Genomic DNA, 16,120 nt, shown 5'->3' on the forward strand with positions numbered 1-16,120 from the left:
AACCATTAGCCCCCACCGATAAATCATTGATTTTGATCCATTAACATGCAATCTTCCAAGTGAAAGATGGTTGTCCAGTCATTGCAACAATACAAATGCGCTAACAAAAGGATCAAAAGAAAATGTTGGATGGGAAATACTACAGGCTCAGTTGGCTAAAACAATTTTAAAAATCTGAAAGTGGCATTTCTTATTGAGACAGAAGACTATATAGCATGCCACAATTATCTCCTTTGTTAGTTGTAATGAGAGTCAAGGCTGATCTGACTTGCACATGTCAATGTCTTTATCTCTTCCAGAGCTACAACAAGCACACAGCACTCCCACGCAGCCACCTAGCTTTTCGGCAGACTGGAGCAGCCAGGGCAGCCAGACAAGCTCTCGTATCAGCTCTGGGAAGCACCGGAGAACTCATGGTAGGAGAAGCAGCAAGGGGCAAAACAGGGCATCAGGAAGAAACTCAAGTACAGGCAATGTTCTTAGAAATCTAGGGTTGGATCCAGACTAACAGTCCTGTGCATGTGCATGCTCACTTAGTGAGTTCAGTGGGGCCACCTTAGGCTGTTACACTTCCTTCATTCTTTCATTTTCATACAAAAAACCCCCCTGCTCAGTATGGCTTACGACAGAAAAAAACATGGAGACATCTCAACATCAACCATTGCAAGAACCATTTCTTAATAACATAACAAAATGACAAGATAAATGACAAATAAAGCGATGTGTAAATAAACAAGTTTTCAGTTCTATCCCTCATGAGCATAAGGGATGGCAGAGGTGGCCAATACCATGGACATTCATTCCAGTTTAAGCCTCTACAGTGGTACCTCTGGTTACGTACTTAATTTGTTCCGTAGGTCCGTTCTTAACCTGAAACTGTTCTTAACCTGAAGCACCACTTCCGCTAATGGGACCTCCCACTGCCACTGTTATTTCTGGGTTAGCGGAGTATGTAACCTGAAGCGCATGTAACCCGAGGTACCACTGTACTTCAAATTGCATAGCATCTCTCTTAACATCCCAGGAGAGGGCAGCAGAGCTTCGTGTTAGCTCTGGAGTCATGGAGCTTTTCTTTGGAGAATGGTTGATTGCTAATGCTTTTACATTCTGGTGCCCAGCTCTCATTTCGGGCCTGAGGTCTCCATAGCTGTCAAGTTTTGGATTTGAAAATAAGGGATCACATGGAGTAACCCATGACCGGAAAGGTTTGCAGATCTACAAACATAGGTGTGCACTGCCTTGAAATAAAAAAGAAGTGAACAAAAGAAGGCTCACTAGGGGGGCATTGCTAAAAAAGTCAACTTTGTAACCAGAGGTTCAACTGAATAGAATCTGAATCACATGCACCACAAGGCCTATGCAGCCTCAACTTAAGGTGGCTCCCGGCCTGGCTTTTTACAGGCCCCAGCTGACTGCACAACCTGGCCTTTGGAAAGGCCATATAGACAGATGCCTTTAGCTTCTGCACCCCTCCTTTGCACACCTATCAACACAACCACATAGGCATTTCCCACAACAGCTCCGCAGCACAAATCCCTTCTCCAGGCAGGCACCCGTGCACAAGAAATGCGCTCCGCTCCCCACAGCGGACCCATGCTCCCTCGCCCTCTCGAATTTCCCCTCTGCAAGCTGCATCCATGGATAGAACATCGCACCTAAATATTTCCATTCTGCACAACGCACAGCATTTGAACGACCCCCTCCTGACAGCACCACACACGGAGGTTAAAAGTCCAGGCGGCTTCACGGGCAACCCATGGAGCCCACCTCTCGGTGTTTTTCTCCTGCGCTGCACGATGGCTCGCTTTCAGATCCAGGAGAACTTTTAAGGGTCTCTGACGCGGCTCTCTCCTCGCTCCTCACACTTGGCGCGCACTCGGCAGCCAGATGTTGAGGAACGTGGGGCAGGAAGTTTGGGAAGTGTGGCCTCTTTCCCTAGCATGGTCCTCCAGCTGCGCGGGCGGGGAGGTGGATGGGTGGTGGACTCTCCTCCTGCTCTGGCTCCTCCTCCTCCCTCAGCGGCGCTCTAGGATTGCAGAGGGGGAGCAGCTCTGATCTCCCTGGACTCCAACTCTCCTTCCTGGACACTCAGCTTACCGCCCGGCCCTGGTTCCCCGTGCCACTGGCGCCACAGGGTAGAGATGTGCCTGGGGAGAGGAATATTCCCTTTGAAATAAGGGAAATTTAAGGGATATAAAAATCAGGGATAGCAGCGGGAAACAGCTTGGAATAAGGGAGTTTTCTGCAAAAAAAAGGGAGACTTGACAGCTATGGAGGTCTCCTTGTGCTTCGGCCTGTAGCACCTTGCATCCTTTATAATGTGATGCTCATATTCTGCCATCCTGGGACCTTTGGGCTGGGTAATTTCAAAGGGCAGTGCTCTAGTTTTGAACAGATGCGTCATTGCATGATCCTGGTTGCTTGTGCCAATGGGAGCTTTCCCTTTAATGCTAATAAGTGTGTGTTTGTGTGTGATTTTTTAATGGCACCGTGGCTTGGAAGGAAATGGTTAAGTATCTCTTCCCTTATGGAGGAAAAGGGCCAACACTCCCACGTGCCTGCTATGACGCATTTAGCACTGCATGTACTTTGGCCCTGCGCTGCACCCTGGGGGAGGGGACACTTCAAAAGAGGGGTGTCCCATATGTTCCATGCAGTGCTACATTTCTAGAAAAATTGGTGCTGGAACTCCCCATGAACACCTCCCTTGTTGTCTTATGACGGCAATGGGAGCTTTCAGGTGCCAGAACTGAGTTCCAGCTTAGAAAAAGCCCTGGTCCATGGACCCAGACTTGACCAAGGGTCTGTTAGGGACCTGGGTCTGCTAGGAACCAACACTTACGGGGAGGGCCACAACCCAGTGGCAGAGCTTCTGCCTTGCATTCTGAAGGTCCCTCGTTCAATCCCGAGCATCTTCAGGTAGGGCTGGGAACATTCCCTGTCTGAAACCCTGAGGAGCCACTTATTATACTGAGCAAGATGGGCTAATACTCCGACTTGCTATGAAGGCAGCTTCCCATGTCCCTAACCCTTTGAAAAGCCTTGTTGCACCATTTGGGCACCAGTCCCTGTCTCCATCTATTCCTCCCTCGCCCCCTGCCATGGTGCCGTCTGCTGGGCCAGCTCCATGCGCCAAGCGTGTACGAGGAGCTCTGAGCCACAGTTTTTCTCTCCTTTGATCCTCGCTTGAACAGTGGCATTGAAATCATTTAAATAAATAAAGTCAAGACGGGGAAGCATGAGGGACCGAGCTTGTACACATCGCCTAGCAATTGCCCGCACCTCCTTAGGGGATGCCTGCCCCGTTCCAAGATGTTTGGCTTTCAAGGGCTCCCAGAGCTAGAGATAAGACTATTAGTCTGAGCCTGAACTGTGTGTTTATGGCCGGCTCTGGTGGTAAATCTCTGCTCTCCCGGATGTGCGTCTGAGCTTTGCTTGCATTGTTTTTATTAAGGGAGCCTCGTTGCCAGATGAGCCTCAAGCTGGCTCTCGAGGACAGAGACTTCTTCTTTGAAGCCCCTTTCAAAGGCTTAATGAGGCAGCGGGACTGCCGATGATGCTTCTCCTTGCAAACTCCACCACCGCACCCTCTCCCTGGTGCCCCATGCCCATAAATCCTTCTCAGTTATTCATGAGGCAGGGTCTGCAAGGAAGAGGCTATGTGGGTAAATTGGACATTTTGGAGGGGGGACAAGAGAGGAATTGGAGGGTTTCTGTCCAAGTATGGATTATGACAGCGTTTTTTTGTTGTTGCATGAACAGCTGTCTGGCCTGGAAGCCATTATTATTATTATTATTATTATTATTATTATTATTATTATTATTTCACTTGTATACCATCCTCTATCAAAAGATCCCAGGGCAGCGTACATTAAAAACACATTACAGGACATCAATGATAAAAGCATACTGACAGCCTAATGATAAAATTGTCACTGCAAGCCACCCAGAGTGGCTGGGGAAACCCAGCCAGATGGGTGGAGTATTATTATTATTAACAACAACAACAACAACAACAACAAACAGTCCTCTCCCCCACACTTTCACAGGCCATAGATTATTTCATACCCATAGGTCTGGGTAAAGAGGAATGTCTCAGGGAAGAGCATTCCGCAATTGAGGAGCCACCACAGAAAAGGCCTGTTCTCTTGTTGCCACCCTCCAAACCTGTCTGGAATGGGGGACATACAGAAGGGCCTCACATGTCAAGTGCAGGGTCCAGGTTGGATCATATGGGGAGAGGCAATCCTGGAGGTATTGAGTTCCTCCCTGGCAGCAGCGCCTCCAAACGTTACAGTCCAGGGAGAGCAGAAATGTAGCAAGATGCCAAAATTTAGTTCTCTGATTGCTAGCAGCATAGAGAAGAGGGTGAGTTCATACATGCCACTTAAAGCCTGGTTTTAAAAGCTTGCCTTCCACTACTAGTGAGCAAGTGTGAAAGACAAGAATGTGGTTTTAAATGTGTTTCTTTTCAGTGTTCAGATCGCTTAATGGCATGGGGCTATTTCAATTACATTTCAACCTTCTTGGGGGTTTTTTGTGTGTGTGTGTGTGTGGTGGGGAAGGTTAGTCACCTGTAAACTAATTTGTTCTGATGTGCATTTTTCGGCTCCTGCTGCTGTTCTTCCCCATAGAGTTGTACAGATTTGGAAATAGCTTTTTCACAGTTTAATTTGAACTCAGCAGTAGGGCCCTTGCTTTGCATGCAAAAGGTCCCGAGCTTAATCTCTGGGATCTGCCAGTTGGGGTAAAAAAATAGTCACATTTGCAGCTCATGCTAGTCATTGTTGACAATGCTGAGAGAGATGGACAAATGGTCTGAATAGGGTTGGCTCTACCATTAAGCAGAGTGAGCCAATCTCCTCTGGTGGAAGATTCTGGGGTGAAGCATTCCCCTCTTTTGGAGGACGGAGCTATTAGTGCCACACTTATTGACCTGCACCCGCTAAACTAGCCTGCTGCCCTTGGGTGCCATAGAGGATGCCATCCTAGTGCAAGTAACATTTAACATCTGTTTGCCTTCCATATATGGAACAGGTGGCACCATCTTGTCCCTTTGCATCAGGCAACAAAATGTCTTGAGCTGGCTTTGGATCTGATTCAATATAAGGCGACTTCCTATGTTCTTGTCCAACTTGAGATGTGGTGGGTAAACCTCGTCAGTTTAACCCATGCCATCCAGCGCCTCTCCTGTTGGGTGGAATCGATAAGAGAAGAACAGGTGTGGAGGCAGCGAAGACAATGATAACAGGTTAAGCCTGAAGGCTTCTTGTGGAATTGCAGTGGTGAGTCCGCCTCTGAGGTAGGGGAGAGGCAGAATCTCTTCTGCCCCGAGTGGGGCGGATGCTGTGGCAATTCAAGCAGGAATAGCACGACTTGCAGGTGGTGGCAACACATTGATCCAAGAAGATCTCTGAGCGGTAATTAAAGTGTTTAAAATGCACCTGTGCTTGGGGCCTAAAGGGCCCTAAGTCATTACATGTGAGATGAGAAGAGCATAATATGAGCTCTGCTGGAGGAGACCAAAGGCCTATCTAGTTCCACATGCCTGTGGGAAGCCCATAAGGAGGGCCGGACTGCAACAGCACTTTCCCCATGTGTGATTCCCAGCAACTGGAACCTGATTCCTTTCTTTTGGCATCAGCTAGGTGCTGTACAGAATGCAAATGTTTATTCTTGACACGCTATGTTTTGGAGGCGAGGTCAGTAGTGTGGGAAACTGATGTGACTGAGGAGTGTGTGTGTGTGTGAGAGAGAGAGAGAGAGAGAACAGCAAGAAAAATAGTGATGGATAATAAATTGTAGCATGGACTCTCTCTCTCTCCTGCCCTCCTCATGCGTCTATGAATAACATTAGCAGAACTCACAAACAAATGCTGACCTGGACACCCTCTTTGCTGCTGTGACCTGCGAAAAAAAACAGTGAAATTTGAGGGAACGTTCCTGTTGGTTGTGATAGACGTTGGGTAGCATTATTGCTTTAATCTCCTTTCCACATCCCTGCAGCTCAGGAAACTAAGTGCCTGATCAATTTGTCCATAGAGATCCTGTCAGGCAGTTAATGTTTATCTTGGTCTTTCCCCCCTTTTCCTTTCCCCCTGATGGACACATTAAGTTTTCCCTAATCTGAATTGGATCTGGCTGTCATATGCAAGGGTTGGCGGGATGCTGCCTAATGAGACTTCCAAGGACAGCATTATTTCTAGTTTCCTATAAGAGGGCCAATGATGCAATTCTGCCGATGGCCTTGCTTCTGCCAGAGAGAGAGAGAGAGATTGCTCTTTTCTTCCCCATATTGGATGCAAGGATCATAGAGCGTATATAGGCATAATGTAGCTCCTAAGATGACTTAATGCCGAGTGCACACTTCTGCTCAAATGAGGGCTGGGATGGCTCCATTGGTACCAGTTTGCAATAAATCTGGTGGACCTAGATTTATTGCCAGTTCCTAGGCTCAGAGGAACCCATTTCTTTTATTCTAATAGTATGTCTTTTGAGCTTGGTTTTGGTTGGTAAATCTTGAGGTTCTACTAAAAAGCTAAGTAGATCCCAAAAGCCTGAAAACTACCCACCCCTGCCCTAACCCATGAGAATTGTGCTAATTTAAAACATGAAACGGGGAATTGTCATGGTTCGTATTAGGTGTGGTGGTGAAATAATAATAATAATAATAATAATAATAATAATAATAATAATAATAATAATGTCCGGGGGTGGGGTGGATTTTAATTTGCATGTTGGTGGGCAGTTCAGCTGAAGAAGCGAAAATATCATGGTTTCCACTTGCCTGCTCTGAAAACTGTTGTGGGGTTTTTTGGGCTGAGTCACAAATGACTAACGGTTTCTTTTCCTTGCGTTCCTCCACAGGGGAGATGAAAAAGGTGCTGAAAACATACAGCTCCCCGAAGTTCTCAAAATGCAGCGCCTTGCAGAACGGTGCCGGTTTGTTGCCTCCTCCTCCTCCCGTCCCTCCGGGTTTTCAAGCTCCCCAAGATCACAGCGCCCAGCCAGTGTAAGAGTGGGTCTGAAATGCCTTTGGGATTTATCATAGAGTCCTTCCAGACATCCTTTTCATTTTGCATACACGATTATTTGCGCTCTTGGTGCGCTTGGGGTCGCTGCATGCGATTCTGCTTTTGATGCTGTTGGTGCCTGCAGAGGTTTTGAGGAGGCCACAAGGCTTCACTTCCAATCAGTGCATATCCAGTAACTTCTTGCTGAAGCCCACTTTTGTACCACAAGTGCTCTGGTTAATTATTATTTTTTTAAACTTGCCCCTGGCAGCAACAATGTGGTAGCATTGGAGAAGCACCGTAGAACAACCTAAAGCAGAATAAACCCACTGCTAAGGCCCCATCTGCATTATACATTTAGAGCAGTATCATGCCACCTTAAAAACTCATGGCTCCCCCCCCAAAGAATCCTGGGAACTGTAGTCTGTTAAGGATGCTGGGAGTTGTTAGGAGACTGCTATTCCCCTGATACCCCAAGAGAGGGGGTGTCTATGCAGCCCTGGCTACTTGCACAATGTTTTGTTGGGAGCCCAGAACTTGATGTTTGAGATCCTAAGTTCACACGGTGCCATTTGCATTACTTGCAATCCCACCAGCAGTGCTGTCAAGTATCCTGTTTTCCCCAGGATTTTCCCTTATTTTAAGCAGTTTCCCACTGCTCTCCCTTATTTTTTATTTCCCTTAAATTTCCCGTTTTTAATGGAAGCAGCTCCTCCCCTGCTGGCCAGGGACTGGGTGAGAAGACCTCGCCTACTTGGAGAGAAAAGCCTCAGCCCTCAAAACAAGTGGGAGCTGTTTCCCGTGCTTACAGGGGGGTGTATTCCTCCCCCTGCATCAGCCCCTATCTGTTGCCGCCAAGCCCCTCAGCCAGCCAATAGGGTTAGCTGGCGGGCGGAGCCTGGCTGCCTTTGAGCAGCTGCTGCTTCCTGTCCTGTTTCGATGGGATCAGGCAAGAAGACGATGGGGCTCCATTGCGCGGAGCACATGGCTGCCCTCCTCTTTGCTGGCTGCCCTCCTCTTTGCTCTGCTCTGAGCCCGAGCCCCTTGGAGTTTACATTGCTGCTCCGCCCACTTTTGCTTCTGGCTCCGCCCACCACTGACATGTGACTGTCCCCGGGATAAGTGGTACTGCTGATCCCTTATTTTCAAATCCGAAACTTGACAGCTATGCCCACCAGTGCTTTTCTCTTTCTGTAATTGCAGGTGTGTGTGTGGGGGGGGAGTTGATTTTATCAAGTCCACAGAAAGCAAAGAGGGGATTTTTAATCCTTCCTTGTAGCAGCCCCCCATAGAGACTATCTGTGCTGCAGTTCAGTCCAGGAAAAAAAAAGACAAAGTTCCCATTGGCACTCATGGGAGCTTCCCCCCCAAAAAAAACCCTACCTGTAACATAAGGGGGAGGAGCCTAAACTTCCCATCTTGTGCACTAAGGTCCTGATAAAAAGGGGGGTTTCTCTACCTGTAACTGAATAAAGAAAAACCAAATATATGCTAGCAAGCGGTACAATTAGCAAGTACAGTTATGTCCTGAGCTCACAAGACTGTGACTCACACAACTCCCTGTAGCGATGGAGGCTGGGCAGGTCTGCCTGGCTCCAGGAATTCCTTCCTGTATCTGTGCATCTTTTGATGGGTAGTGCATTGCAGCTGTATCAAGATCCTCTTCATGCTGACTCATCTTCCAGTGCCACCAGGTGCTTCAGATAAATTTCCCAGTGCGCCCCCCCCCCCAGCACTGAGAAGGGGAGCCTACCTGCTTTTGCATACTGTCCTCAGGCGCTGGTATGATGGATCATCTTTGCTGGTGGTTCTGGTGGGAATGAATTCCAACCATACTTTCTACCTACTTGGCACTTAAAAAGCTACAAATCATGCTGAGAATCCATGCTTTGCTGGAAGAGAGAGTTTTCCACTTAATAGAGCGGGCCTCTCTGAACAAGTGCCCAGCTATTTAAGTAAATGGACAATTATCATTCCAGGAACGTAAATCAATCCATTAGGGCAATATCAGCTGACTCTGTCCTTTTCGCTGCCCGCTGAATCCCACATTTATGAAGAGAAAACGTTGTCCTTGGATCTGCGCATGAACTAATATCGGTGTCATTCTAAATTTATGGGCAATTACACCATAATTGGCTGCTCTATTGGAAATACATTTGGTTGCAGAGGAGATCGGGGCAGGTTTTGCAGGAGAGAAGAGGCTGCAAATACGTTTCCCGCTCTGCCTCATATCACTACTGGCATGTGCCACATGCTCAAGGATAGATGCTTTTCCTCCTAGTGATGGGAGGACCATAATGGCAGCCTTCAGACAGGGCTGGGAAACCTTGCCCATTTCCCCATTTCCTGAAACCATGGAAAGTAGCTGCCAGCCAGTGTAGGTAATACTGAGGTTGAGGGACCAATGGTCTGCAGCTTCCTAGCTTCCTTAGTGTTGATCCTTGACTATTTAGCCATCAGGGGCTGAGGAAAATATTTCTGCTTCTAGGCCATGTTTTCTGTAGCTGGTTAAGAACGAGATGCTAGTGCACATGGTTGGCATCTGCATTGGTTCTTTATTTAACTCAGGGTAGGGAACATTTTTCATACCCTCCAACGTTTCTGAAATGAAAATAGGGGCACCCTATTCCATACCCTCCCAAAATTTCCCCAATGAAAAAGGGACGTCCTATTCTATATCCTGTAATATTTCTCCAATGAAATGGGGCCATCCTGTTCCATACCCCCCAACGTTTCTCCAGTAAAAATAGAGACATCCCATTCCATATCCTCCAACATTTCCCCAACAATATAGGGACATCCTATTCTATATCCTGCAATATTTCTCCAGTGAAATAGGGACATCCTGTTCCATACCCGCCAATGTTTCTCCAATAAAAATAGGGACATCCTATTCCATCTCTTCCAACATTTCCCAAATGAAAAAGGGACATCCTATTCTATATCCTGCAATATTTCTCCAGTGAAATAGGGACAGCCTGTTCCATACCCCCCCAACATTTCCCCAATGAAAATTGTTGTTGTTGTTCAGTCGTTCAGTCATGTCCGACTCTTCGTGACCCAATGGACCAGAGCACACCAGGCACCCCTATCCTCCACTGCCTCCCACACTTTGGCCAAACTCATGCCAGTTGCTTCGAGAACACTGTCCAACCATCTCATCCTCTGTCGTCCCCTTCTCCTTGTGCCCTCCATCTTTCCCAACATCAGGGTCTTTTCCAGGGAGTCTTCTTTTCCCTTGAGGTGGCCAAAGTACTGGAGTCTCAACTTCAGGATCTGCCCTTCCAGTGAGCACTCAGGGCTGATGAAAATAGGGACAATGAAAATAGGCACATCCTATTCCATACCCCCCAACATTTATCCAGTGAAATAGGGACAGCCTGTTCCATACCCACCAACGTTTCTCCAATAAAAATAGGGACATCCTATTCCATATCTTCCAACATTTCCCAAATGAAAATAGGGACGTCCTATTTTGTTCAGCCTAAGGACTACATTCCTTTGTGGATAACCTTCTGGGCTCCACATGACAGTGGTGGGCACAGCCAGAGAGAAAAGTGGGTGGAGCAGCAGATGCAAGTCTTACCTTGGTACGATTGGTTACATTCTCAAGCACGTGAACATTCAAAGGCATCTATATCCACATACCCCATACCCACATCAGGCAAGCAGAAGGTATTAGTCTAATTCAATGCAGCCAGGCAAAAGCACTCAAGGAGGACTCAAAGCAGACCTGGCCAGGGCTGTGACCTGATGAGAGCCCTGACAGTCAGACATTCCAGCCTAAGGTTATCCAGCCTTTGCTCGAAGTGAATTGCCCCTTACAACAGAGTCAAGTTTGTTTTTTAACCCACCTGTTGGAAATGTATGCATGTAACTACATTTCCCTTGCTGCTCAGTTAATTCAGATGTTCTCGTAATGAAACAAAGAGCAACTTAATGGCTTTAGAGGAGTCCTTAAATGGCTCCTAAGAGGACAGCCTTTGTCGTACAAAGGGGAAACACAGTTGGCCAGAGTTCTGCTGCTGGGAGTTGCGGGGAGATTAAGAACTTCTGCAAAGAACTGTTGGTATGCCAATAGCATACAAATGGACTACTTAATGCAAGTACTACCAAAGCAGATTTAGCATTGGTTAATCTTCTTCCTTTATAAAAAAAAAGCATTTAAAACAGGCCACAGCCTCTTGCACCCCCCCCCAAGCTTTGTGCTCTGACTTCCAGAGCTGAAAGTCTTGTAGCTGGCTCTGAGGGAAGAGAAAATGAGTGTGAATGAATGAACAGATAGATGTTGAATTGAATAAAGAGCCAATGACTGGTCAACGAGAGGGAGGCACCTTTTGGCAGAGTGCCGCTGACCTTGACAAAGAGGCACTGAGGTTTGAAATACTCTCATGAATAACCCTCCTTGATGACTCTCGCCTTTATCAGAATGTACTCTTAGTAGCATATTAAGCCACCTTACGTTAAATCAGACCATTGGTTTATCTAGTCCAAAATGGTTGAGTATCTACTCCAAGGGGTAGCCAACATGGTGTCTTCCATGTGTGGTTGGATTCCAGCTCCCATCACCCCTGATCATTGACCAAGCAGGCTAGGCGGTGGTGGCAGGTTCCCTTTTAGGACTGGTACGGTAGCCAACAGAAAGTCAAGGCAACCACAAGCAGAGCTCACACCTGTCTCCATCCTGCTCCCTGCTGAGTTCTGCAAGGGTCACATTGAGACAAAGGAGCAGGAGGAGGCTGACAGCCAGGGCCAGTTATAAGTAAGAAAGCAGGAGGACTTGGAGGAATCAAGTGCAAAGTTGGCCCCATCTGCCTTAATGGGCCAGCTTTCAATACAGTCTGGGTCAATGGGAGTCCAGCAACCTCTAGAGGGCATCACATCAGTTCCCAAGAGTCTCCCTCATCCAGCGACATCTATCTAATGTGTAGTAGGGCTTTCTAGCACTAGTATTTAATGTTAACATGCATTATTCAGGTCCACCCCCGCCCCAGTTGGTGGAGTGTTAGAAACATATGATGATATTATGGGTTTTAAATGAGAGTTCTGTAACAACAACAACAACAACAACAACAACTTATTATTTATACCCCGCCCATCTGGCTGAGTTTCCCCAGCCACTCTGGGCGGCTCCCAATCGAGTGTTAAAAACAATACAGCATTAAATATTAAAAACTTCCCTAAACAGGGCTGCCTTCAGATGTCTTTTAAAAATAGGATAGCTGCTTATTCCCTTGAGATCTGATGGGAGGGCGTTCCACAGGGCGGGCGCCACTACCGAGAAGGCCCTCTGCCTGGTTCCCTGTAACATCACTTCTTGCAGAGAGGGAACCGCCAGAAGGCCCTCGGCACTGAATCTCAGTGTCCGGGCTGAATGATGGGGATGGAGACACTCCTTCAGGTATACTGGGCTGAGGCCATTTAGGGCTTTAAAGGTCAGCACCAAAACTTTGAATTGTGCTCGGAAACATACTGGGAGCCAATGCAGATCTCTCAGGACCGGTGTTATATGGTCCTGGCGGCCACTCTACTTGTATGTAGAACTGTCAGTGGGGATGGAAGGAGCTGCATATTTTGCTTCTCTCAGGTTTTCATTTTCTCAGTCTCAAAATCAGTTTTCTACATTTCTGCAGCAATTTTTTAAAAAAATTATCATGGAAATCTACCTGCATTTTAGTGTAAATTTATCCTGATAAACACTTTTTTTGTATGCAGTTTTGACTAATGTGTATGTATTTTCCTCTAATATAAGGCACTTATGCGTGTCATTTTCATTGTTATGCATGCTTTCCTCTAGTATCTGCATTTCTGCAAACATTGTTTGGGCAATTGCATTGCAAAATTCACATAGGTGTGAATTTTGGAGGGTGGCTGCGTTTCGGTTTGTGAAAATGTTTTGGAAAAATGTGAAGTTGATAGATTCACCATTGGGTTAAATTTCTCCCTCGCCCCTAGCTGTCAATGTGGGTTGCCCTGAATCCAGATCTCAAAACACCCACTGAAAGATTGTTGAAAGCCTGGAATATTCAGGTGATGTGACAGTGGGAGCAAAGGTGGCTCAAGAAGGTGTAATGAAGGGTAGAGATGACTCATTCTTTTTCCTTCTCACGAGACAGGGAAGGGGCAGATGTGTGTAGAAGCAGAAATCAAAGGGAGGAAGCCAGCAGCTTTAAGAGGAATGGCAGAGACATGGATACTGTACAGTTGAGTTGCCTTCTGCAGGAATCCTCTGCTACTGTTGACCTAAATATAAGATGGGAAAACAGTACATGTTGCTCAAACTGTCTATATGTTTAAATAAACTATGTCTCACAACATATCGGCCAGGTTGCTGGATCAGACCAAAGGCCTATCTAGTCCAGCATCCTATTCCCACAGTGGCCAATTTATAGGCGTCAACTCTATAGGGCTGAGGTGTCTTCAGCCCCCTCATTGTCAAAATGCTGATGAATTTTCATGAGGACTTTTTTTTCTAATGCAAACTGGTGTAAAAAATGTGAAAAACTGAATTTAAGATTGGAAAAAGGAGAATCCAAGAGAAACTGGGCGGGGGGGGGGAGTGTGACAGATTCCCCGTGCTCCTAGCATCCCTATTTGTGGTAGCGGCGTGCAGGTGCGTGCAAGTTCACCCCTTTGCAACCGGTAGCTCGGAACATCGTACAGAGGCTGAGCAATTTCCTCCTGCCTCCCCCTGTTCACTGCCTCCTCCTGTCTCACACCTTGTCAAAGTGGGAGAAAGTAGACCCAAACCGCAGGTGGCAGGTGGCAGACTCCATCCATTTACATGCAAGACGTGAGTGCTGTCACTAGCTGAGCAGAGGTGGGGGTGGTGTAGGAGCGGGGCTGAGGAATTGTTCTGTAAGTGATGGAGGAGCGCTCTGCACGGAAATGGGCTCAGTTCATTTATTGAAACCACTCCAACATCCTGGCAGAGGTGTGAGAGATGGACACGACCCGGAGAGTCACTTAGAAACCTGGAGCTGTGCCAAGGAGGAGTGAGCTCCCCGGTCATAGCCTGCCTTTGCATGCTGGGCAAACTGCAAACAGCCATAATCTAGACTGCTGTACTGGGATGCGGGCAGGTGGGCAGCACTTGCCTGCAAATGTTTCGGGCTTCCGTCAGTGTTGCCCAGGTGTAGGACCTGGATCTGACCGGTGGGTCAAATTGTTATCCTCTACACACCTCAGGGGTCAAGCTGCCCACCTGCCAGTTGTCTGACATCACAATGATGTCAAGTGCCCACATAGTCTTGCAGAATGCTTTGCAAAGAGCTTCACAACACCTGGCAATCAGCTGGTCGCTGGGTCCTGCAAAGCCCATTGCAACATGTTCCATGAGACCCAACTATCATGTGGAGCTCTTTGCAAGGGACTTGGCAAGACTCGGTGATCAGCCGAAACCCTGTGCATGGGGCAGCAGTGCCTGCAACTCCACCTTTGATCCTTGTTTTTACTTGAACCTTATTTTTACTTGAACAGGTGTACCTGCACTTGCTACCTGGATCCTCCCGTGGACTTGGTCCTTCAGCAGCAAGACAAAGATTCCCTGCCGGCAACCAGTGAGTCCCTGGGAGAAAGCCATACCTTCCCCACTCTGCCTTACAGCCGTCTTTCTGCAGCCTCGATCTCTGTATCTCTCAATGATGATGGGGAGACGGTTCTGACCCCTGAGGAGGTGGCTGAATACCTAGAGCTCAGCGAGGAGGCAGAGCATCAAAGGTAAGAGCAGTGCAGTCCACACAATGTAGCATCTCAAGGACAATGTAGATGGTGGCTCTGTTCCTAGGTCGTTCTCTCCTCTCTCCTCCTACCCTGACATTAGTTGTTGCAAGAGACACAGGCATCCCTCTGAATACCCAAAAGAGGTAAATTAACAACCTGGTCCTCATCACACATACTCAAAAGCTTGCTTTCTGTGGGATTTATTTCCAAGTCTGCCAGTTGATGACAGGAAGCGTTGGCTCCTTCCCTTGACCTCATTGTCCCTGACCAATGCAGTGTAATGTAATGTATTGACTAAGGTGTCAATCCCCCCCCCACAGGCATGATGAATCCACTGACCTTTGGTAAGTCATTGTCTCTTAATTCTCAGTCCCTTCCTTCGGGCTACTCTGCCAAGCTATTGTGAACGTGATGGAGTTGATCTCCAGGAAGCACTGTGGATTCTTAGAAAGAACTACAGGATAGCCATGTTGCAAGAGACTCCACTCCATTTTTCCATTTGGTTTTCCATCTCCTGCTCCAGTATCCTGCTAGTGTTTAGTGGCCTCCTCATTGGGCTGTTTTCGAGAGACCCCACCCAAGACCCTCCCCTTCAAAATTCCTTTTGTACTTCTGCAAACTTCATGATTCCTCTGACTGCTGACCCCTTTTTCCCGTGTGCGGGTGCTGCCATTTTGGCTACCTAAGCAACAGCACTCACACCCTGAACATCGGAAATAGAGGGAATGGCGAGAACATGGTAAGCATGTTATGAGGAACATTGTTTCCGATTACAATCTTGTGCATTATCTTGTGGTTTTCAAGAAGCTAAACTGAGCACCGAGCAACGACACTCAGAGCCTGAACACTGGAAACAGAAGGAAAGCTATGTTATTACTATATGCTATTGCCTAGTGGTGCAATTTTAAGGTTAATAGTTCTTGTTTGTTGGTCCTCTGTGTGCTAATAACTTTGAAAGGCTTATTCCTTTACTTACATTAGCTGCTTGAGCTGTTAAAGAGTTGACCTCTCTGCTCCACTTTGAAATAGTATGTCCATAATCAGATTTCGGGATGTATAACTTGCCTGCTCTAATGTCCAATTAAGCCAGTTTTTCTGTTCTGGATCAGAGCAAAGGTCAGTCTAATCCAGCAGTCTGTCTCCCACAGTGCTCAGCCAGAAATCTTTGGGAAGGACACAAACAGAGCACAAGAATGATGGCAATGATGGTGCAGTGGTGACTTTGGCTATCATTGGTTACATGGATTTGTTGTTGTTGTTCAGTCGTTCAGTCGTGTCTGACTCTTCGTGACCCCATGGACCAGAGCACGCCAGGCACGCCTATCCTTCACTGCCTCTCGCAGTTTGGCCAAACTCATGCCAGTTGCTTCGAGAACACTGTCCAA

The 16,120-nt window shown here is 47.2% G+C and overlaps 1 protein-coding gene across 3 annotated transcripts in view; it reads left to right on the forward strand.

Moving 5' to 3' along the window:
- Nucleotides 1–16,120, forward strand: part of ROBO4 (roundabout guidance receptor 4) — a 93,893-nt gene that overhangs the window by 51,882 nt on the left and 25,891 nt on the right. For all 3 annotated transcript variants that reach the window (XM_033171790.1, XM_033171789.1, XM_033171791.1), the window contains exons 15-17: nucleotides 300–416; nucleotides 6,868–7,012; nucleotides 14,493–14,732. In XM_033171790.1, the coding sequence (XP_033027681.1) occupies nucleotides 300–416; nucleotides 6,868–7,012; nucleotides 14,493–14,732 (502 nt within the window). The remainder of the gene's footprint in view (nucleotides 1–299; nucleotides 417–6,867; nucleotides 7,013–14,492; nucleotides 14,733–16,120) is intronic.

Source organism: Lacerta agilis, chromosome 15, assembly GCF_009819535.1.
Source record: "Lacerta agilis isolate rLacAgi1 chromosome 15, rLacAgi1.pri, whole genome shotgun sequence".
NCBI classification, from domain to species: domain Eukaryota; kingdom Metazoa; phylum Chordata; class Lepidosauria; order Squamata; family Lacertidae; genus Lacerta; species Lacerta agilis.